This window comes from Bubalus bubalis, chromosome 15 (genome assembly GCF_019923935.1).
Source record: "Bubalus bubalis isolate 160015118507 breed Murrah chromosome 15, NDDB_SH_1, whole genome shotgun sequence".
Taxonomy (NCBI): Eukaryota; Metazoa; Chordata; class Mammalia; order Artiodactyla; family Bovidae; genus Bubalus; species Bubalus bubalis.
In genome coordinates, this window is record NC_059171.1 from 78890461 (window position 1) to 78912277 (window position 21817).

The 21817-nt window shown below is 55.5% G+C and overlaps 1 protein-coding gene across 2 annotated transcripts in view; it reads right to left on the reverse strand.

Moving 5' to 3' along the window:
* The window catches only part of AGO2 (argonaute RISC catalytic component 2), a 94571-nt gene that overhangs the window by 15523 nt on the left and 57231 nt on the right, over nucleotides 1–21817 (reverse strand). The window contains exons 4-16 of one of the 2 annotated variants that reach the window (XM_025264829.3): nucleotides 21050–21231; nucleotides 19277–19413; nucleotides 18646–18780; nucleotides 17921–18008; nucleotides 16567–16714; nucleotides 15773–15892; nucleotides 15507–15629; nucleotides 12856–12989; nucleotides 11013–11197; nucleotides 9812–9971; nucleotides 7697–7787; nucleotides 6981–7175; nucleotides 2664–2798 (exon numbers count right to left, since the gene is read on the reverse strand). In XM_025264829.3, the coding sequence (XP_025120614.1) occupies nucleotides 2664–2798; nucleotides 6981–7175; nucleotides 7697–7787; nucleotides 9812–9971; nucleotides 11013–11197; nucleotides 12856–12989; nucleotides 15507–15629; nucleotides 15773–15892; nucleotides 16567–16714; nucleotides 17921–18008; nucleotides 18646–18780; nucleotides 19277–19413; nucleotides 21050–21231 (1833 nt within the window). Of the gene's footprint in view, nucleotides 1–2663; nucleotides 2799–6980; nucleotides 7176–7696; nucleotides 7788–9811; nucleotides 9972–11012; nucleotides 11198–12855; nucleotides 12990–15506; nucleotides 15630–15772; nucleotides 15893–16566; nucleotides 16715–17920; nucleotides 18009–18645; nucleotides 18781–19276; nucleotides 19414–20339; nucleotides 20527–21049; nucleotides 21232–21817 lie in introns of those variants that run through there. The other variant, XM_025264831.3, reaches the window with a different exon arrangement.

A 21817-nucleotide genomic window follows, 5' to 3' on the forward strand; every position in this document is an offset into this window, starting at 1 on the left:
CATATTTGAGCCTCCATTAGCATTATACTGTGTTACTTTGCACATTTAAAACCTGTATACATGTATCCTATGCACTTTGCTACTTGCTGTGTTTGTTCCACATTGCAATTTTGAGAAACAGTCATTTGGCAGATAATGTTTATTACTGTTTTGTTCTTTTTACTACTTTTCATTGGTATGTAAATGCCAGTATATAAACACACCACAAACTCTTCTGTTAGCAGGTAGATTTGTTACTATTATAAACAACACTGCCAGAATATTCTTACACATGTCCCCCTGAATACTAGCATGTGGGTTTCTCCAGGGTAGATCTCTAGAACTGCCGAACTGTGCTCCAAGTTGGCTATCCGTCTCCACTCCTGTCCAAAGGGCAGGAGAATCCTCGGCCTAACGATGCACTCACCTTGTGCTGAGTGCTGTGTGTCAGATCAGCCGCCCTCCCAGCACTCCCACAAGGCAGTCCAGGGCAGAGGCGCCGACAGCTTGTGGTCAAGCAGCCGGAAGCTGCAGGGATGCTCCTCACCATAGCACCACATCCTGGACAACGTTTGGTGATTTTATCAGGCTAACCTCATAATGTGAATCCCCCAGACTTTTTCTGTCCTCTGAAATTCTTTCTAGAAGATTATTCTCTGAAGGTTTATTAAAACTTGCCTATAAAAACCTCTGGACTAACTTCATCAAATAAGCCAAGTAGTTTCTCTTTTTTTTCCCCAGCCTGTGCCACACATTAAGATGGTCTACTCGTGATGCCTTGGTACAGTTTGCCCGTGAAACTCTCTGGGCCCGATGCCTTTGGGATGATGACTGGGACTGTCCTCCTCAGCTGATTCTGCTAACTGAAGTCGTTCTACAACTGAGTATTTGCATCTGTTTCTCCTGTTTTCCAACATGCTGTCATGAAGCTGTTATCCAGTATGATTCAAATAACACCCCCTCTGGAGCCAGCCGCTATCGCCTTCTGCTCCCAACATCATCACTAGTATTCTCTCTTTTGTTCAGTCTTGATTGGTTTATATAATCTTCAGCGAAGTATGCCTCACTTGTGTTAATCTGTGCTATGGGCGATTCATTTTCTAGTTCACTATTTTCTATTTCGAGAAAGTGGGGTGCAGGAAAAAGCTGACTTTGATCCCCCTGACTCCTGGCAAGAGAGGTCTGCAGGCTGAGGTGGCAGGGGGGCTACACACACCAGCTCCTCAGCTGTCCCTCAACCCCTGGGGCTGACATCCTTCCTGCGGCTTCAGACTTACTGATGGCTGTCTTTCTAGTTTTATAACACAGCAGTTGTGTCTATATTCTCATCCATAAGTGCTGCGTTAGCTGCACTGCACAGGGTTTGATATGAAATTCTCCTTTTCATTCATTTCTGATCATTTCACAATTGATTATTCTCTTCACCTTTTTAGTGCATGTGCTCCTTATAATCAAATTGAAAAATTTAAGCTTTCTTATGCTTTTTTCTACTACGGATTTAAATCTGTGTAACGGAAAATGTGGTTGGTAGAAGGGTGAGTCTGGCCATCTTCTGAGACCGCCTGAGGCCAGCTCGTGCTTCAGCTCTGGGCGTGAGCTCGGCCACCACAGGCAGGGCTGTCTGCCCCAGCTTGTTTCCTCTACTCTTCCCATTTTCAGTCTTTACTAACTTGTACCTCTTTCGCTTTCTGACAGTGGTCCGTTAACACAGACCTCTCGAGTGGTGTGTTTGTCAATTTCTCACTGAAATTCTGCCCGTTGAGCTTCACCTTTTAACCTTTACATATTTTTAGGCCATGGCATGAGATCCATCTGCGCTTAGAGCAGTCGTGTCTTCTCAGGAGACCGTCTGTCCCTTTTCCTCACTATTAACTCTCAATTTGCATTATGTCTTTCATTTAGGCCAGAAGCATGTTCAGCACTATGGTGCCAGGTGGCCTCAGGGAACTGCTCCATGTGGACACTAACCCCCAGTGTCCAGCCCTGCTGGTGGGCAGTCTGACCTAATGTCCTTCCCTTCCGGGAAGTCTTTTATCTTATGCAGCTACTTTGACACCATGCAGCTTTAGGACAATGTGTCTAGGTGTGGATTTACTTTTATTCTCCTGTTAGGAATAGGAACAGTGTTTTAATCTAAGGAATCCTATCTCTCCCCAGCTGTGGACAATTCTCAGCAGTCACATCTTTAAGTCTCGAGCCTCCTGCTCGCACATGGTTCTTACTCTGGAACAGTCAGGTAGCGTAAGGGAGCCTGGACGCTGCTCCAGACTGGACCCCTGGAGAGCTCCCAGGCCCCCTTCCAGGAGCACCCCAGTTGCCCTGAGGGCTCCCACCTCCCCACATTCTACCTCATCCTTTACGCCACGCTGTCTAGGACCACAGCTGCTCACCCCAGCTGCCCTGAGGGCTCCCACCTCCCCACATCCTACCTCATCCTTTACACCACGCTATCTAGGACCACAGCTGCTCACCGGCTCTGAAGCCTCACCTTTGGTCATTTCCATATGGGATAAAAGTCATTCCCCCAGATGCATCCCAACCTGTGGGGTTTACAGGTTCCAACTGCTCCCCAAGCTGAGGAGAGCCCTGCTCCAGTGCCTGTGGCCGGTGCCCGCGAGCCCGGGACGCCCATGCCACCAGGCCCTCGGTACGGCAGGGCAGGTGAGGGGCCCAGGGACGCTCACCCGCTCGTTCTTGTCAGTGCAGAAGAGCCGCGTGTGGTGTCTCTTCTGGACCACGATGAACGTGATGCCTGGCTGGTAGTCCTTCTCTAGCTTAATGCACGCCTCACGGATGGCCAGTAACTCGTGGTGCAGAACCTGCAGAAAGGAAGCAGGACATGCTTGAGGACTCCTACGTTTTGGGGCCTCTCGTTACCTTAAAATGACTCCCTTTATCACATGTACGTTTGATACATATTTAAGTCTTATAGCTCCACTAGCTTGCTGTTAGCTGTTGTGATTCTGTCTCTTTGAGCCTGTTTCTTCACTTCTATCATGGAGCAAAAGGCTCCCAGGTTTGGTGGTTAAATGGCTTAGGTTAGATAATGCATAAACAAGCAGAGCATGGTGTCTGGAATATTCTAAGTGCTACCATCCACAGTGGACTTGAAGGCATGATGGGAAACACACACGCAAACAAATCAATCCAACAACTTATTTCTGGATTGGAGAGAATCTACTTAAAGACACACAAGCAAACAAACTCTATTAGCTTAGGTGCTAAGCCGAGTTCAAAACCCAGCTCCACCACTAAGCAAGCCTGTGGCTATCAAAGCCACAAAACCTGTCTGATCCCCAGTTTCCTCAGGTTTAAAATGGGAGTTTTTCCCCACAGTCAGTTTCTCACATCAGGAAGCTTTCATAAGCCTCTTATCCTTCATCAGAGGGCAGGCAGAATGAAAACCACAATCATGAAAAACTAACTGAACTGATCACGTGGACCACAGCCTTGTCTACCTCAATGAAACTATGAGCCATGCCATGTGGGGCCACCCAAGCTGGACAGGTCATGGTGAAGAGTTCTGACAGAATGTGGTCCACTGCAGAAGGGAATGGCAAACCACTTCAGTATTCTTGCTTTGAGAACCCCATGAACAGTATGAAAAGGTAAAAAGATAGGACACTGAAAGATTACCTCCCCAGGTTGGTAGGTGCCCAATATGCTACTGGAGATCAGTGGAGAAATAACTCCAGAAAGAATGAAGAGACAGAGCCAAAGCAGAACAATACCCAGTTGTGGATGTGCTGCTGATGGAAGTAAAGTCCGATGCTGTAAAGAGCAATATTGCATAGGAACCTGGAGTGTTAGGTCCATGAATCAAGGCAAATTGGAAGTGATCAAACAGGAGATGGCAAGAATGAACGTCAACATTCTAGGAATCAGTGAACTAAGATGGGCTGGAATGGGTGAATTTAACTCTGATGACCATTATATCTACTACTGCGGGCAAGAACCCCTTAGCAGAAATGGAGTAGCCCTCATAGTCAACAAGAGAGTCCAAAATGCAGTACTCAGATTACTCTCAAAAATGACACAATGATTTCTGTTCGTTTCCAAGGCAAATCATTCAACATCACAGTAATCCAAGTCTATGCCCCAATCATGAATGTTGAAGAAGCTGAAGTTGAACAGTTATGTGATGACCTACAAGATCTTTGAGAACTAACACCAAAAAAGATGTCCTTTTCATCACAGGGGACTGGAATGCAAAAAAAGGAAGTCAAGATATACCTAGAGTAATAGGCAAGTTTTGCCTTGGAGTACAAAATGAAGCAGGGCAAAGGCCAACAGAGTTTTGCCAAGAGAATGCTCTGGTCATAGTAAATACCCTCTTCCAACAAACAAGAGACAACTCTATGCCTGGACATCACCAGATGGTCAATACCGAAATCAGACTGTTTATATTCTTTGCAGCAAAGATGGAGAAGCTCTATTAAGTCAGCAAAAACAAGACCAGGAGCTGACTGCGGCTCAGATCATGAACTCCTTATTGCCAAATTCAGACTTAAATTGAAGAAAGTAGGGAAAACCACCAGACCATTCAGGTATGGCCTAAATCAGTGGAAGTGATAAATAGATTCAAGGGATTAGATCTGATAGAGTGCCTGAAGAACTATGGATGGAAGTTCGTGACATTGTATAGGAGGCAGTGATCAAGACCATCCCCAAGAAATGCAAAAAGGCAAAACAGTTGTCTGAGGAGGCCTTACAAATAGCTAGGAATAGAAGAGAAGTTAAAGGCAAAGGAGAAAAGGAAAGATGTACCCATCTGAATGCAGAGTTCTAAAGAATAGAAAGGAGAGATAAGAAAGCCGTCCTCAGCAATCAATGCAAAGAAATAGAGGAAAACAATAGAATGGAAAAGACTAGAGATCTCTTCAAGAAAATTAGAGATACCAAGGGAACACTTCATGCAAAGATTGGCACAATAAAGAATAGAAATGGTACGGACCTAGCAGAAGCAGAAGATACTAAGAAGAGGTGGCAAGAATACACAGAAGAACTGTACAAAAAAGATCTTCATGACCCAGATAACCACAATGGTATGATCACTTACCTAGAGCCAGACATCCTGGAGTGCGAAGTCAAGTGGGCCTTAGGAAGCATCACTATGAACAAAGCTAGTGGAGGCGATGGAATTCCAGCTGAGCTATTTTAAATCCTAAAAGATGATGCTGTTAAAGTGCTGGACTCAATATGACAGCAAATTTGGAAAACTCGGCAGTGGCCACAGGACTGGAAAAGGTCAGTTTTCATTCCAATCCCAAAGAAAAGCAATACTAAAGAATGTTCAACTGCACAATTGCATTCATCTCACACACTAACAAAGTAATGCTCAAACTTCTCCAAGCCAGGCTTCAGTGATCCATGAACCGTGAACTTCCAGATGTTCAAGCTGGTTTTAGAAAAGGCAGAGGAACCAGAGATCTAATTGCCAACATCCGCTGGATCACTGAAAAAGCAAGAGAGTTCCAGAAAAACATCTATTTCTGCTTTATTGACTATGCCAAAGCCTTTGACTGTGTGGATCACAATAAACTGTGGAAATTCTGAAAGAGATGGCAACACCAGACCACCTGACCTGCCTCCTGAGTAATCTGTATGCAGGTCAGGAACCAACAGTTAGAACTGGACATGGACCAAGACACTGGTTCCAAATAGGAAAAGGAGTACGTCAAGGCTGTACATTGTCACCCTGCTTATTTAACTTATATGCAGAGTACATCATGAGAAACGCTGGGCTGGAAGAAGCACAATCTGGAATCAAGATTTCCAGGAGAAATATCAATCACCTCAGATATGCAGATGACACCACCCTTTGGCAGAAACCAAAGAGGAACTGAAGGGTCTCTTGATGAAAGTGAAAGAAGAGAGTGAAAAAGCTGGCTTAAGACTCAACATTCAAAAAACAAATATCATGGCTTCCAGTCCCATCACTTCATGGAGGAGAGAAGGGGAAACAATGGAAACAGTGACAAACTTTATTTTGGGGGCTCCAAAATCACTGCAGATGGTGACTGCAGCCATGAAATTAAAAGATGCTTGCTCCTTAGAAGAAAAGCTATGACCAACCTAGGCAGCATATTAAAAAGCAGAGCTATTACTTTGCCAACAAAGATCTGTCTAGTCAAAGCTACGGTTTTTCCAGTAGTCATGTATGGATGTGAGAGTTGGACCATAAAGAAAGCTGAATGCTGAAGAATTGATGCTTTTGAACTGTGGTGCTGGAGAAGACTCTTGAGAGTCCCTTGGACTGCAAGGAGATCCAACCAGTCCATCCTAAAAAGAAATCAGTCCTGAATATCCATTGGAAGGACTGATGCTAAAGCTCCAATACTTTGGCCACCTGATGCAAAGAACTGACTCATCGGAAAAGACCCTAATGCTGGGAAAGATTGAAGTCAGGAGGAGAAGGGGATGACAGAGGGTGAGATGGTTGGATGGCATCACCGACTTGACGGACATCAGTTTGAGCAAGCTCAGGGAGTTGGTGATGGACAGGGAAGCCTGGTGTGCTGCAATCCATGGGGTCGCAGAGAGTCAGACATGACTCATCGACTGAACTGAACTGAAAATAGAAGCATTCCCACTTTGAAACCTGCTGTGACGCCTACCATCCTCTGAGTAGCACCAGGGGTTAGGGTACAAGGATACTGGCCCCCGTCTCTCCTCTCCCCTCCCCTGAAGAGTTGGCCCCCAGAACAAGTCCCCCAGCCCAGACTCCCCACAGCCTAGGAGGCAAAGCGTGGAGCCGGAACAGGCCCTGTCTGGTGCGTGCTGGACTGAACCTGCTGGACTGGCCTCGCTCGACCCCAGTTCCTGCCCCCGCCTCTCCTCCCCTCCTGCCGCAGGGTCCTGACCACCCCGCACCCCCCACCCCTACCACACAGTGACCAGATAAACCTGGGGGCAGAACAGAAACCCAAGATGCCTTCCTGCAGAGGGACGGGGAAGTGCAGACACGGAGAGCAGGGCGGAGGAAGCGCGGCGGCGCTCACCTGCTGGAACTGCCCCTCGGAGACGCCGTCGCGGTAGAAGATGATGCGGGTGGGCTTGAAACGCGTGGACTTGTAGAACTGGATGAGCAGCTCGCGCACCATGGCCGCCAGGTCCTGGATGATCTCCTGCCGGTGCTGCTGCACGCGCACGGTGGCACAGTAGCGGTTCGGGTGGGCATCCATGCTGCCCACGACCTGCGGGGCAGTGGGGTCAGCAGGCGCCCTGAGGGCCGTCACGGGCAAGCCCACCACCTTTACGCGGCGTCTGTGTGTTTGGCCCTGGTGTATATGAATGTGTCCCCAAGAATGTAAGTTTGCCCACGGGACCTAATAAAAAACTCAACGACTGTTCAGAACCCCTCTTCTGCTTATATCGGATGGGGCTGAATTACATCAGCTCAGAGGTGGCCCCTGGAGAGCCTGACAGCGTGCAAAACTCTACTAAGCATGTTGTAACAACTTTCTAACAACTTTCCCCAAGCCAGGTGCACAGCCACACGCGACACCCTAAGACTCCCACCACCAGCAGTGAGGAGTGTCCCCAGGAACGCTGGCCTGAAAGCAGTTGCCTGCAGGTGCCAACCAGTGGGAACCAGTCAGCGTGCTGGGCCCAGGACCGCACTGGGCCGAACCTCTGCGATTTCATCGCTAATCACAGAGATGCTAGACAGGCAGGAACGTACATAGACAGAGGGACCGTGGGAAGCGACACTCACGGCAGCAATGGACGGCTTCTTCCCGTCCCCGGCGGGGGGGTGAGTGACATCTGCCCCCAGAAAGATGACGGGCTGCTGGAACACCGGAGGCCTGCGGGGGAAGCGAGTGTCAGGGGCCGCAGCTCGGGGACGCCGCCCGGACCTCTCAGGACACGGGCACCAGCGCTACTCTGGGGCTCTGCTTGTAAAGACTCCTTATCTCTGGCACAGACAGAGAACACCTTGTGGGGACAAAGAGGCTCGGGGTGAGACCTGCTTCAGAGTGACCCGGAGCGGGAGAGGCTGCAGGCGGTGTACACTGCACCAGGGTGGTCAGGTGGGGACGGCCGCTGAGGCCGGGCCCAGGGACAGGAGGGTTCTCCTCGGGGAGATGACTGAACGTTTCCAAGATAATCGCGTCCATCGAGTCCACGGTCTGCAGCCAACCTTGGACCTGCGGCCACGCTGCAGGGCGCCTGGCAGCCGCATTGCTCTCTACCCAACACCCCAATGTCTCCAGACACAGCCACATATTCTCAGGGGATGAATGTGTCCCAGTACGGAAGCAAGGAGTTGGGCTGTTCTCCCAGGGTCTTCTAAATGCTGGCCACACTCCGGCAGTCACCTCCCCAAAGAGGCGGTGTTGGGGGCCCGGTTCTCCAACAGCTGGCGGGTCCCAGCCTCGCCGGCTGTGCGACTAGGAGCCTTCTTGATGCCTCATCCTTCTCTCCTCCCGGACTCACGTGCTGCCCAGGTGCCCTGCGCTGAGCCCCCCAGGTACCCACGGCTCTTCCTCTTGCCCTCCCCCTCCTCTGATGGGTCCCGGGTGCACCCACACACGCTGTTCTGACTCACACCTTGAACCGGCACAACCACACCAGCCACTGGACAGTCCACTTCGCCCCCGGCTCCCCGGCTCGCCTTGCGGCAGAGCTCTGGGATTAGCTGAGCCCGTCTCCTGCCTCCAGACCGGGCCTCTTGCTGCCATGGCAACAGGACTGCTCTCTGCAAGGTCACCTGCAACCTGCACACGTCCCCTAGCCCTGTGGCTGAGAGCCTCACGCCTCGTCACACCTGGCTGGTCGGCGCCGCGTGGCGGCCACGCACGGGCTCCCCGCCACCCCCTCCTGGGCTCCAGAGCTGTTGCCTTGCCTCAACGACCTTCCAACCCTGCACCCCCCAGGGCCCAGGCTTGGCCGTCCTTCCTGTCTACACTGCACCCCGCGCTGCTCTCCAGCCCAGAAACTCTAACTACCACCCGCACGTGAGGGGCCCTGAACAAGGCTCTCCAGCACAGGCTCCCCCCAACTCGCCCCTGCACCCCTGCCTCAACTGGCGTCACCTCATCGCTCCCACAGCCCAGGGTGGGCCAATCTAGACTCCTCTTCCACTCACGGCTCTGGGCGCCGCCGGCCTAGCTCCCACCAGTGGCTCTCCTGGGACAATGCCAGCGGGCCAGAGCTGGGGTCGCCTTTCAGAACGTCAGCGGGGCTACACCTGCACCTCCCCCCACGGCTGCATTCCCCCGGAGCGAGTGCCAGGCCCCCACAGGCTCACCCCTCAGTCTCTGAGCAGAATGACCGCCACACTCCCAGCAGGCAGGCTGCCCCAAGGCCGTTGCATGGCCTGCACCCTCTGGAGCAGGCTGCTCCCGGTGTCCACACAGCCCTGCCCCCAGTGCCCAGTCTGCACCGTGTCACCTCCCCCATGAGGCCCTCACCCTCTGGGCTCCCTTCCACTGTATCACTGCTGCTCAGCACCCAGTGCCTGGCCCTGGCCTGGGGCCAACAGCGCCACCTCCTGCTCTGGAAGCCCCCTGTCCTGGAGCTGACCGTCAGGCACCTGGGGCGCTGGTGCGGCCCTCCTGTCTACATGGCACTGGCCACACAGCTGCCACACCTCACGTGCGGGACCCACCTCCAGATGGGGTCAGAAAGCCCTTCTCCTTGGGCCAGCACCGGTCCTCAGGGGCCCTGGACCCTGAGACCAGGAGCAGCCAAGACCCTCATCCTACTCACTTCCTGCACCTGCCAAGCCCGGGACAGCGCTCGGCATAGCTGAGCAGAGCCGCCCCGGCACCGCCCTGCCCAGGGCGTCACCACAGCTGCCCCGTGCATGGCGGAGGGCCGGCCTCACCTCCCCTGCGGCAGCAGGATGTTGTTCACGCCGCCCAGTTTGACGTTGATTTTCAGACAGAGGTTGGACAGGGTCTGCGGCGTGGTCCTCTGCACGTTCTTCATCTGCACACACTGCGTGGCCATGCCCAGCACCGTGTCTCCCACACGCTTGACCTCGGCTACAGAGAGAACGGGATGCTCAGCATGGCTCCCTGGCGCTCCTCTGCCCACCCCGCGCGCCTGCCGCATACGCAGCCAAGCCCAGACCCAGCTCTGTGCCAGCTGCAGGGCGTCCCCCACCGGCTCAGGGAGGCCCGCTCTCGGTCAGGGGCGTTTCTGCAACTTCTCCAGGCCGACAGGGCAGTGTGCACAGGGCCAGGTTGGAACCCAGGCACTCGAAACAGCAAGCAAATGCTCGAGTAGTTAAAAATATAAACCCCTGAATCCTTAGTCCCTGGCCAATACAAACTTGATGCCAAAGCACTCTCCAGGCCTACACCCCCCTCCATTCTGGGTTCTCTTGTGAAGCGAGTGGGCAACTGCTCCCTGACAGGCCAAGAGAGACGGGAGACCCTGGGAGAAGAGTCACCTGGGCTTCCTCCCGCTCCTGGATGCAGAGCCCATAGGAGACGGGGAAGCCAGTCAGTGAGTCAACTGCGCCTCTCTTGCCTCTGCCCCGTGGTGCCCACACACCTCCTGTACAGGGCCTCCGGTTCCCACCGGGCTTCCAGCAGATGCACACGCACCCACTTCCAAGTCTCACCATCGCCTGTCGACACCCAGGAGCTTTTCCCACCAGGGCCTGGGACTCCATCCCAGGGCTTGGAAACTCTGAGCCAGGTGGAAGTGCAACCGGCCTTCTGGCAGAAAGGACTCTGATCAAATCCCAGAGGATTCTGAGATGCCACGGCTCACAAGAGGACTGCCCCTGCCCCCCCGAGGGGATTATTGCGTGCACATCACGTGACCGTTCCTCATCCAGTCGAAGTCTGTGTCGGCAGCGAACAAGGTAACCGCACGCCTGCCGCATCCCTCACCCCCTCGGGATGCCCATCTCGGAGAACCGGGGCCTCAGATGACACTGCCAAGGTGGCCCGAGGCACATGTGTGGCCACAATCAGACATCACCTGGTCTCGCTCAGACACAGGCTCCTCCTGGGTGTGGCGGAGGCCTCACCACGCACCCGTAGGGCCGGGGCTGGGGTGGCACCAAGACCTACCATAAACGGGGGTCTTCCCCGGCAGGATGACCACCACCAGCTGCAGGCCAGCGTACGTGTTTTTCAAGTGCCGGAACATGGGCTCCACGCTGTCCGCCCCCTGGGCATATTTACAGAAGCATGGCTGGCCCTGGATGGGCATGCCCGCGTCTCTTGAGATCTTTCTGAGCTGCTCCGTGAAGGACCTGGAGGAGCAGGGCCGTTACATGAAGAAGAACCCAGAATGCCAACGATTCAGACGCACCAGAGGCCCCGAGAAAGGGCAGTGTTAACAGATCCAGACCCCAAGCCATTTTCATTGAGCTCTGAGTCCCTGCTGAAGCCCGAGATGTGGCTGTTTCAACAAGACAACGCACAGAGGCTGCCCACGTGCTCAGCACACAGGTCCCTGAAAAGTCACGATGTAACAGGAGACGCCACATCGTGGCCCCGCCACCCCCACCAGCTGTGACCCTCCCAGGCAGCGACAGGGCTGTTCTTTTACAGTCGGGCACGAACAGCTGCCGCCCACTTGCCCGCAGACGCCGAGCACTGTCAGGGCAAGGAGAGCCATGAACTGACTATCCCTTTGGATTCCCCTGGTTTATCCCATGCGCACAGCTTGGACTCAGATGACATGGTCACAGGAGCAAACAAGACAGCCCACAGTTAAGAGTAGCACTAGCAGCTGCGCCCGTTGCAGCGGGCGGGGGAGACAGATCCACAGCTTCTATTTTAAGCGCAGGGATAGAAACATCCCAGCCTTTTACAATAAAGCAAGGATACGCCGACCCACCCCAGCCAGCTAGCGCCCAACCTCTGTTAGTGCAGTTAAAGAAACCCATGAGCACATCTCTGCATCTACGCCCACGGGTGCACCTGCCCTGGGGCCATCTGGCGCCAGGAGAATGACACAAGGGCCCCAGACAGGAGCGGGGGAGGCAGCCTGAGGTCAGACTGTACACCCCACCCGCCCCGCTCTCTCTGCTGGCGGTGTGGGAGAAAGGGCTCCAGCCCTCATGCCAACTCTCCAGAGCACCGAGAGACGCAGCTCCCTGGGACCAAGGCCCGCTCAGACGCCCACCGGCGACTCCCTGGTCCGTGGGCCCTTCCTGCTCCCGCCCAAGGGAGGTGGGAGGCACCTTCTGTTCCCTGTTAGGTCTTGGCTGCTTGCAGAAGCATGAGCAACCAAACGCCATGTTTATGGTGCTGCTTTCAAAGTGTCTGACACCGCGTCAGGTTGGTCTGATATAGAAATGTGAATCTAAAGTGCTTTTAAAAACAGTGCTAGTTCAGTGAATACTATTTTCTTCTTTGCCTCTAGTTGGTACACTTACCAGGCTTGGCTGCTAAAGAATCCGCCTGCAATACGGGAGACCCAGGTTCAATTCCTGGGTAGGGAAGATCCACTGGAGAAGAGAGAGGTTCCCACTCCAGTATATTTGGGCTTCCCTGGCGGCTCAGCTGATAAAGAACCTGCCTGCAATGCGGGAGACCCCAGTTCTATTCCTGGGTGGGGAAGATCCCCTGGAGAAGGGAATGGCTACCCACTCTAGCATTCTGGCCTGGAGAACCCCCTGGACTCTACAGGCCACAGGCTGCAGAGTCGGACACGAGTGAGCGACTTTCACTCTCACCGTACACTTGCCGTCATTTACTGTTTTGTTTCTCACATAACCTGCTGCACCTCTGCACACTCACTCCCACGAGTCTGAGAAGCAAAGCTCCCCCTTCCTGACGGCCCACCCTGAGCAACGCCCTCTGCCAAGCCCCGCCCTTTCCGCAGAGCCTGACCTGCCCCAGCCCCTCGGAGCAGGCCTCCCCATGGCCCCCCCAGGACCACGTGCCCGGCCAGCAGCCTTACTTGAGGTGCACCTCCGTGCACTGGCGCTGGGGGGCGAAGCAGGCGATGGCCCACACCTTGATCTCAATGCCCGTGTGGAACTGCTTGTTCCTCATGTCCCACACGCCCTGGACTGGGGTGGCAATCGCCTTATTCTGCAAATGGCGAGACGTTCAGAGTGAGAAGAAAACAGTCCTCTGACCCTGGATTTTGTCACTGTCCCCGCGTGGCTGGTCCCCAAGCAGAGGGCGCCTCCTGAGGCTGAGGACCGAGCCTGTGTGCAGCCTCCAGCACTGAGCAGCCCGTGCTGTGGGGGCCTGTGGGGGCCACCAGTGCTCACAGGAGGGCTGGACTGATGCACAGACCAAGGACAGAGGGACGGAGAGGTGGGATGGGGGAGGTGAGCTGGGCAGAGGGTGGCTGGAGAATGGACAGAGGGATGGAGGGGCGGGAGGGGGAGCAGGGAGGGCCCAGAGCCCCACCCACCCTCACAGGTAGCCAGGAGGAACAGGAAGGCCTTCTATCTCAGAAACAAGGATTTTCCCTCTTCCAGGACCAGCCAGGGCAGCCAGGGAAGGGCACGGAAGCAGGGCGCTTCTCCCAGACCCGTGCCTGGGGGCGGAGAAGCCAGTGGGGACCGAGTCACAGCTCCCTGTGCCCCGCTCCCCACTGCCTGCCGTTGTTCAAGCTACTCCCATTTGAGAACAGAAACAACAGATGACGTGTCTGCTTGATTCTGTCATCTCTCCACCAGAAAGGACCAGGGCTCAACACTGACTGTCACCTAAGGAATCTGTTAGCTGCCTCCAAGTGATGCTGGAGTTCGAGGGACCGGGAGGAAGGGCCGCTGGAGGGAGCAGAGCCTGTGGGCCTAAGGCCCTGCGGGACTCAGTGTGTCTGAGTTGTGGTCATTTACTCCGTTTTTCTAATGGAAAACACTTTTTATTTTTCTTATTAAAGTAATACAAGTATACGGTAAAAGTCAAACATTACAGAAATGAATGTTTTTGTTTCATATTTTTTTCTAAACTAGCACCCTACTCTGGCCAGCCTCCTTCTGTAAGACAGAGAGCCACCAACACGTGTGGGCTGTTGTCAGACCCCGGACATCAGCAAATGTTGCTGGGGGACATTTAATGTTTTGTCTGACAGGACAATGGGTAGGGCCGGTGATGAGACTTGTTTGCTCGCACTATAATGTTTAAGAGATTTGGAAAAATTTGTTCATTCAGAAGCATGAGAAACTTCGAATCCTTATGATTCTAACATTCCTGCAAGGTTAAAGAGCTGTTTTGTTCTCCAGACGCCTCCTGCCTTCACTAAAGACGCAGGACCTGCAGTCCTGGCTTTACCAGGACTCACTCCTTCTGGCATGCAAAGGGGAACTCGCCTCCCCACCGGGCTGCAGGAAGGTAGGAAGGTGCCCTGGGTGCAGTGTCTGGGCTCCCAGGCACACAAGGGGGCTGAGGAGGAGCCAGGAGGCCTCCTGGAGAGAGCAGGGAGCAGCCCCAAACACCCACGGCCCGGGGGGCATACCCCTACAGGGGACTACCTAGCAACACTCTAAAACAATGAGGGAGCCACGTGTCATACGCACTCCAAGACCTCCTTGTGATCTGAGAGAAAACAGTAAGTTAAAAAGGGCAAGGTATAGAAGGGTATTTAATACGTTGCTATGTGCACAAGAAAGAGTGAAAAAAACACATGGATAATCCCCAGGGTGATTTTACAAAGAGAACTGCCTCCTGGAAGATCAGCTGGGATGTGGGGAAAAAAGAGATATTTTCCCCTATAATTCTTTGCATTTTTTGAACTTTTAAACATTTTTATAAATACAACTTGCATTTTAAAATAAGAAAAGGAAAAATCTGCAAACAAAACAAAATGAAAGCCTGCTACAGGCTCCACCCCACCCGGTGGAGCAGTCAGGTCCAGCGGACACAGGCTCCCACGGCGCTCCCTAATGGACAAACACCATGACTTTCACTTTTTTCTTCCTTTTTGGGGGCCGCGTAGTGTGTAGGATCTTAATTCCCTGACCAGGGATTAAACCCCAACCACTGGACTGCTAGGGAATTCCCAAAGTTGTGACCTTTGAAGTTGCGCTCCACCTCCCCCCGCCTACCCACCACCTTGCTGGAGAAAAGCCCAGGAGAAAAGAATAATTTCTCAGGAGCCCTAAGGGGCTCAAGGGTCAGGATCATACTGACCAGAGCCAGAGGTCAAACATTTGCACTAACTAAACTGAGGTACTTGTGTCCAAATACCACCCAAACAACAATTAGAAAGCAGAGAGGCAGCAGGGAACTTGTGGACAATTTATCACTGACCGCGTCTCCCTCACACAAAGAATGATGGCTTTAAAAGTCTGGTGGGGTAATAAAGCTTACCTTTAGAAAAGCAAAAGGGGGACTCAGGAAACTTTAAAGGGTCAAGGAAACCAGTCCTCTACGAAGCCCAACAGCTGTTACAGGTTCACACAGGAGCAGGAAGGACTCTACCTTGACCATGGTCGACGCCTCTGGGAGTGGGGAAGGGGGTTAGAACTCTTCCTTGACCATGGTCTGCACCTCTGGGGGCAGGGAAGGGGGCTGGACGCTCTTGCTTCACCGTCAGCATTCTGCACACACCCCCAGCACCCGCAGAGCGGCCCCACCCAGCGCACCACCTACCCTGCCCCCGTAGAGGATGGAGGGTGGCTGGAGGACCCGTCCGGTCACGTCTGTCATCTCGTCTTTCACCATGATTCCAAATTCACGAACGTATGGATCTGTATTGAAACTGGCACTTCTCATCTTGAAAGGGAAGAGAGAAGAGGCTCAGAGTCGGGGGGTGATCTTTGCTTCCTTCCAGAAGCCGCGTCTGTCCAGAGCACCAGGGTGCCATGCCCGGGGACCCCGTCCCCACCCGAGGCCAGCACCAACGATGGGACGCTCACCAGCTTGCTAATCTCTTCCTGCCGATCGGGGGCTGACCTGGCAGTCGCTCTGATCATGGTTGAGGTCTGATTGTCGGTCAGCTTTTTTATACATCTCTGTCCCGCCACTATGTTACAGACCTGCGAGGAAACGCGAGAGCTGGGGTCAGCAGTGGGCTGGGGAGCGGGTGGGTCTGGGGCTGAGCACAGACACTGGTGGGGCGGGGGCGGGGATTCGTTCCTGAGATCCACTAGGAATGGCAGCCCCGAGGTGGCCCTCTGGTCCACAGCAGAACCCCCCAAGGAAACCCGGTGTACACAGACAGCCCGGGGACCGCGCAGGGAAAGCGACACAGCCGCAGGGCGGGCGGGCCTGGGGCTTCAGCACGGCTGTGTGGGCCCAGTCCTCAGACAGGAGCGTAAGCAGAGCTTCCTGGGAAGGGAAGCTGTCTACCTTCTGGACACAGATGGGAAAAACCCAACCATGACCCAGATGTTTGAGCAACCGGACCAGCACTGAGAATTTAGAACACTAACAGAAAATAGTTAGAACTCGGATCTCCATTTCAGTATTTGATCTTTTCCCGGGCAATTATTCTTCAAACCAGTAGTGGATTTTACACTTCCTGTCCCAGGGGTCTGCTGGGCACACATACACATGATCCTGACCTTCACACAAATCCTGTGAATTACCAAACCCATCTTATTAATGCGAAAACAGGTTGGACCACGTCTGTGAACCTGCCCGAGGTCCCACAGTGCCAGGAGTCACAAAGTTTGGGCCCAGCACACAGAGACAGAGGGCGGGGGCTTGCCTCCAGGGGAAGGTAGGTGTGTTTCTGCTCCTGTCCGACTTGTAAGCACGGGAGGTGGGGGTAGCGCAGAACCAGCTTGTGCCTGTCCTTGAAGTACTGGGCCACCGTGCACTCCACCGTCTGCCCGCTCTCCTGCTGCAGCGGGAACCTAGGGCAGAGAGACGGCTCAGGCCCGGAGCCCGCCCCGGGCCCCACGCACCTGCTCACGCAGCCTTCCTGGGTCTGCTTTCTCAGGGATGGAGGAGACGGAGGGCCACCCAAAGCAGTCAAAACCACACCATGCCCTCTGGGTCACTGAGTCCCAAACTTTTGTTTTATCTCCAGAGTCAGAAAGGGAAAATACCCCCCCACTCACGATATGCAGTAATCACAAGAGACACCTACATCTAGGGGACTTGGAAAGGATCCGGACAAAGACAAAGCCAGGAAGAACGGCCTGTGCGCATTCCAGCCCGCCTCGCACCGACTCTGAAAGTTGTTCACAGGCTGCGTGCTCCATGAGCCCGCCCCAGACAATCTGAGACCTTCCAGACAGGACGGCAAAAGGGATAAGCAGCGTCTGCTCAGGCCTCTGCGGCCACACAGGCTGGGCTGGGGCCAAGGGTGCTGGGCACGGGGACCAGGACACAGGCTCACCCTGGCCACCTGCTGCACGAGGCCCTGGGTGCCCTGCTATAACCAGTGCCCAGCGACACACCAGGTGCTTCTCCTGGAATGATCACAAAATAAACTAATAAGTCCTCACTAGACCCAGGAGGCCTCCAGGTGGGGTGCAGGGGGCCACACGGCTTAGACAGCAGGGCCCCCGTGTGGCCAGGATGCCTGCTACCTCGACGGGCACCCCGCGGAGGCCGAGCCCAGGCAGTGTCCACTCGCGCCCACCACCCTGCCCGGCCCCTGCTCACTGCAGAGGACTGGACAGTGAGCCTACACGGCCCTTGTCGCACTGGTGACATTCAGGAAAACTGATGGGGAGTCCCCACCCACCCCACCACATCCAATCTCATCCCCGCTCCTGCCTCCAACAGGAGGAATTTCATAATTTCATCCCACGATGTGAAGTATGGATCGACTAAGCCAAAGGCGCACTTCCAGAAGTCACCATGCAGAGTCTGGACTTGTGAGTGACAGAGGAGGCCGGGGCTGGGGGGAGTCTGAAGGGACGGTCACTTACGTCTGGTGGCTGGGGGGAGCCTGGGGGGACTCGCGTGTGGTGGCTGGGGGAAGCCTGGGGGGACTCGCGTGCGGTGGCTGGGGGGAGCTGGGGGGAGTCTGGGGGGACTCGTGTGCGGTGGCTGGGGGAAGCCTGGGGGAACTCGCGTGCGGTGGCTAGGGGTAGTCTGGGGGGACTCACGTCTGGTGGCTGGCCGGCCTCCGGGTCACGTTGCACACACGGTACTTCCTCTTCATCTGCCCGCAGTGCGTTATCTCCACCTTTAGACCTGAGGACACAGAGCGGCTGGGCTTCAGCATCAAGACTCGGCCTGGCCTGTCACAACACGCCACTGACAGACCATTGGATTTCAGGGCACCATCACCCGCAGACCCACACTGAGGGCCCGGGGCTGGCTGTCTCACCCGCAGGGGTGACCCTGGCCCAGGGGTGGCGAAGCCCGAGGCCTGTGCTGAGACAGTGGACGACGTGGGCTCCGCTGGGAGTGTGGCGTCCACGCCCATGGCCTTCTGTGCTTCCTGCGGGGCTATTTTTAGCAGAAAGCCCTGCTGCTGGCCTCTGTACACCCCCGGGAAGGACAGGTGCTGACGGCCGGGCTCCGGGGCGTTGCGGCAACCAGATGGCGGGCAGGAGGACCCAGCCCAACCACGGTGCCCTGGACTGCACTTCCTTGAGTGGAGACCAAGCTTGATGCGTACAGACACCCCAAATAGAGAGGAGCCAATGTTCTGGAACATCTGAGACGCTGCTAAGTCGTGCTGCCGCCCTGGGTCGCTCCACGCTCAGACATCACGGGCCACCCTGTCCCCGCGTTGGCGAGTCTGACGTTGGCTGCCCCTGCCTCCAAGGAGAAATGTGGGCCCCCGGCCGTGTGCCCCTCGGGTCTAAGGCAGGCAGCTGCTTACCTTTGATTTCTTTGGTAAACTTGACCCTTTGGGAATCTGTCAGAGGTTTCTGTTGTTCTTCAATACTTTTAAAATCCAAGACTTCACAAACAAACTCAATGACTGGCTGTGCCTTATAGAACGCTGTCGCCGAGACTGTGGGCGGGAAGAGAAGAGCACAGATGTGACGGGGTCTGCCTGGCGCAGCCCCTTCCACGGCCGAACCCCCAGCCAGGCAGGAGGGCACCTGGCCTCCGCGCCCCCTAACCATGGAGCGGACTCGAAGCGGGGCTGTGGCAGTGGGGACTCGTGCTGGGGCACGGACTGCCACTGCCCACTCTAGCCAGGGCAGCGCTAGGGGCTGGCAGAGGTTAAGGTCACCTCTGAGAGTAAAACTGGGCTTTACAGCCACAAGCCGTGGGTTTTCTGGCAGTTTCTGACCACCTCCTGGCCTCCATCTCGCTGAAGTTTATCCAATACCAGGGCAGCTGGGAGCCCTGCACCACCGAGCCACTGTCTGGGGAGGGGGCCCCGCAGAGCCTCTGACAGTCAAGCCTCAGCGCTGCCGCCCTCGCTCACGAGCAGGTGCATGCGGAGCTGGCCCCAGGGGCCCTGCTCCTGAACCCCACCCTGGCACCGGGGCTCTGCTTACCATCGATATTCAGCATCATCTTCCAGAGAGAAGGCCGGACGGACTGATGGAAGCCAAACCACACCTCTCGGCCCCCGCCCAGCGGGTTGGAGCAGCCCTCAGATGCCGTGAAGAAGGAGCGGCCCACGGGGGTGTACCTGGAACAGAAGCCTCGTCTAGGGGCGCCGGCGGGCACACACCCTGAGGATGGCCAACATGTGGAGGACACGCAGGAGAACGTCCCCCCGAGAGCTGAGGGCACATGGCCTGGTCCTGCCTCCCGTTTCCCACAGGACCCTCCCACCTCGGCGCCCCATCTGCAGCCAGCACATCACACCTTTCTTGGGGGGGGTGGGCAGGGGTGCTAGCGCAGGTGACCACGGTCGGCCAGCTGGACAGGCCCTACCAGGGCCTCAGGGCGTCTGGCGTTGAGGGCCAAGGACCTCTCGTAGACCAAGCCCCCGGGCCACGCCTGCTCCCTCAGCTCAGCTCCTCCACAGGGTGGAGAGGGAGACGCTGAACTCAGACCTCGCTTGGGGATGATGGGTCTACGTATGGAAGGATCCACACCCCTCCCAGGGCCAGTGCCCGCCGGGGCTCAGAGCTAGAGGCCCCCACACTCTCAGGGCAGCGGTCAGCAGCTGCGGTATGGCTGAGGGTCCCCAAGGGAAGACCCTGCTGCCTGCAGATGCAGCCACCACCCAGGACATGCGGCCCGCTCTCGGCCTCCCCTCAGATGTGCTCATCCTGCCTCTTTCTCCACTTTTCCCAAAGACTTTCCTCCTGATGATAAAGATAACGGTGATTAATTCAGAGGGATTTAGTGGGTGGGGAACAATCACAGCAATTCCCGCTGCTCACTTAAAAAATGGATTTGACACTTTGGCAACAACCCTTAGGTGTTGTTTTTGTTTTTCTTTCACCTACCTACCTTTCCCCCCAGCAACAGTTCCAAGCAGTGACAGACTACATTTGGGGGTGGTGGGGAGCCCTGCCTTGACGGACAGCCTGCTCTGTCTGCAGAACAGCAGGGCCCCCCGTGAAAACCCACCCGGCTCTTCAAGGCGCCTCCTCTTACACTCACATCTCAGAGTTCTGGTCAGGATTGGGAAAGCGCAGTTTGGAGGTTCATTTCAGTTTCAAGTGTTCCTTCTTTTACTTAATCATTCAAACAGTTCCTGAGGTCGCACTGTGCGGGACACATGTGGAAGGAAGAGGCGACCTCAGGAGAAGCCCAAGCTTCCACACGGGCACCTGCCAACTCTTGAGCCTCTGTGTGGTCAATTACGAGCCGTCCAAGTGTCCCAGCAGGTTCAAATGCGGTGATAAGTGGGGGAAAAACACCAGAGGATAGAGCCAAAGTGGGAAACCCCCAGGATCCTCAAAGGCTCCTCCACGTGGCGCAGGCCAGCTGAGTGCAGAGCTGGAACATGGGTGCACAGGCGACCAAGAAACGGGACCCAGCTCACGTGCCGGGTGGAGTGACCATGCGTCCGGAGTCAGCGAGTGTGTGTGCCTGTCTTGGGACACAGGAAGGGGGTGAGGGCAGCTCCTGGGGGGTCCTGGGCAGCTCTTCTTTCCCCAGTGGGACGGTGTGTGCCCGACTGAGACTCCGCCAGTGCGTTTTCCTGGCAGGCACTGCTGCTGCTCTCGTCCTATAAACCCGTGTGTGCCACCACCCTGACCCCCAGGCCCAGAGCATCCTGGAAGAGCAGATTCACATCCTCAGGAAACGGAGGCATTGGAAGCAGACCCTCCTGCTCCTCCGGCCCCCACCACACGGGCGATCCTCACCTCATGGACGGCAGATGCCTCATGACCACGTCCAGGGCCTGGATCGTCTCGAAGGGGACGCTGGGCAGACGCCCCGAAAGTGCATCGTGTAACGCCTGTAAGCTCACGCAGGACACCCACTTGATGGACACCTTGAAGATGCGGTCCTTCCCTTCTCCCGGCAGCGTGACCTCCAGCTCCACCTGGGAGGGGACCCGAGCACATGACTACTCAAGCTTTCTTCTGAGGAAGCCAGAATGGGGAGCTTCCACGGCCCTGAAAGGCGCCTCCCCGTGGCCAAGCCAGCGGAGCACAGTTTCTGTACAAGTTTCCTCACTCAGCCCTGTTCAGCTCCTCCACAGGGCAGAGTGGGAGACACTGAGCTCAGGCCTGGCTTGGGGATGGTGGGTCTGCGTGTGGAAGGCTCCTCACCCCTCCCGGGGCCAGCTGGCTTCCAGAGCCCCTGAGGTCAGCGAGACTCAGCCAGTCCTCCACCCAGGGGCACAGGGACAGGCGTGCCCCCCACCCGGAGGCCCCGGCCTCCCAAGCCTGAGCAGAGACACAGTGGTGGCCGGAGCCAGGGGCCAGCACTGCCGGGGGCTGGGCGCTTCCATGAGGAGGAAACCCCAGGACAGGGAAAGCGGGACGCAGGCACAAACAAGGCTGCTCTTGGAATGGAGGAAGCGGGTGTGGGCAGCTGTCTGGGGGTCCTGGGCAGTTATTCTTTCTCAGGTGTGACTGAGAAGACTGCAGAGGATCTGGGGTGGGGGGTTCCTGTTTCCTGGGTCT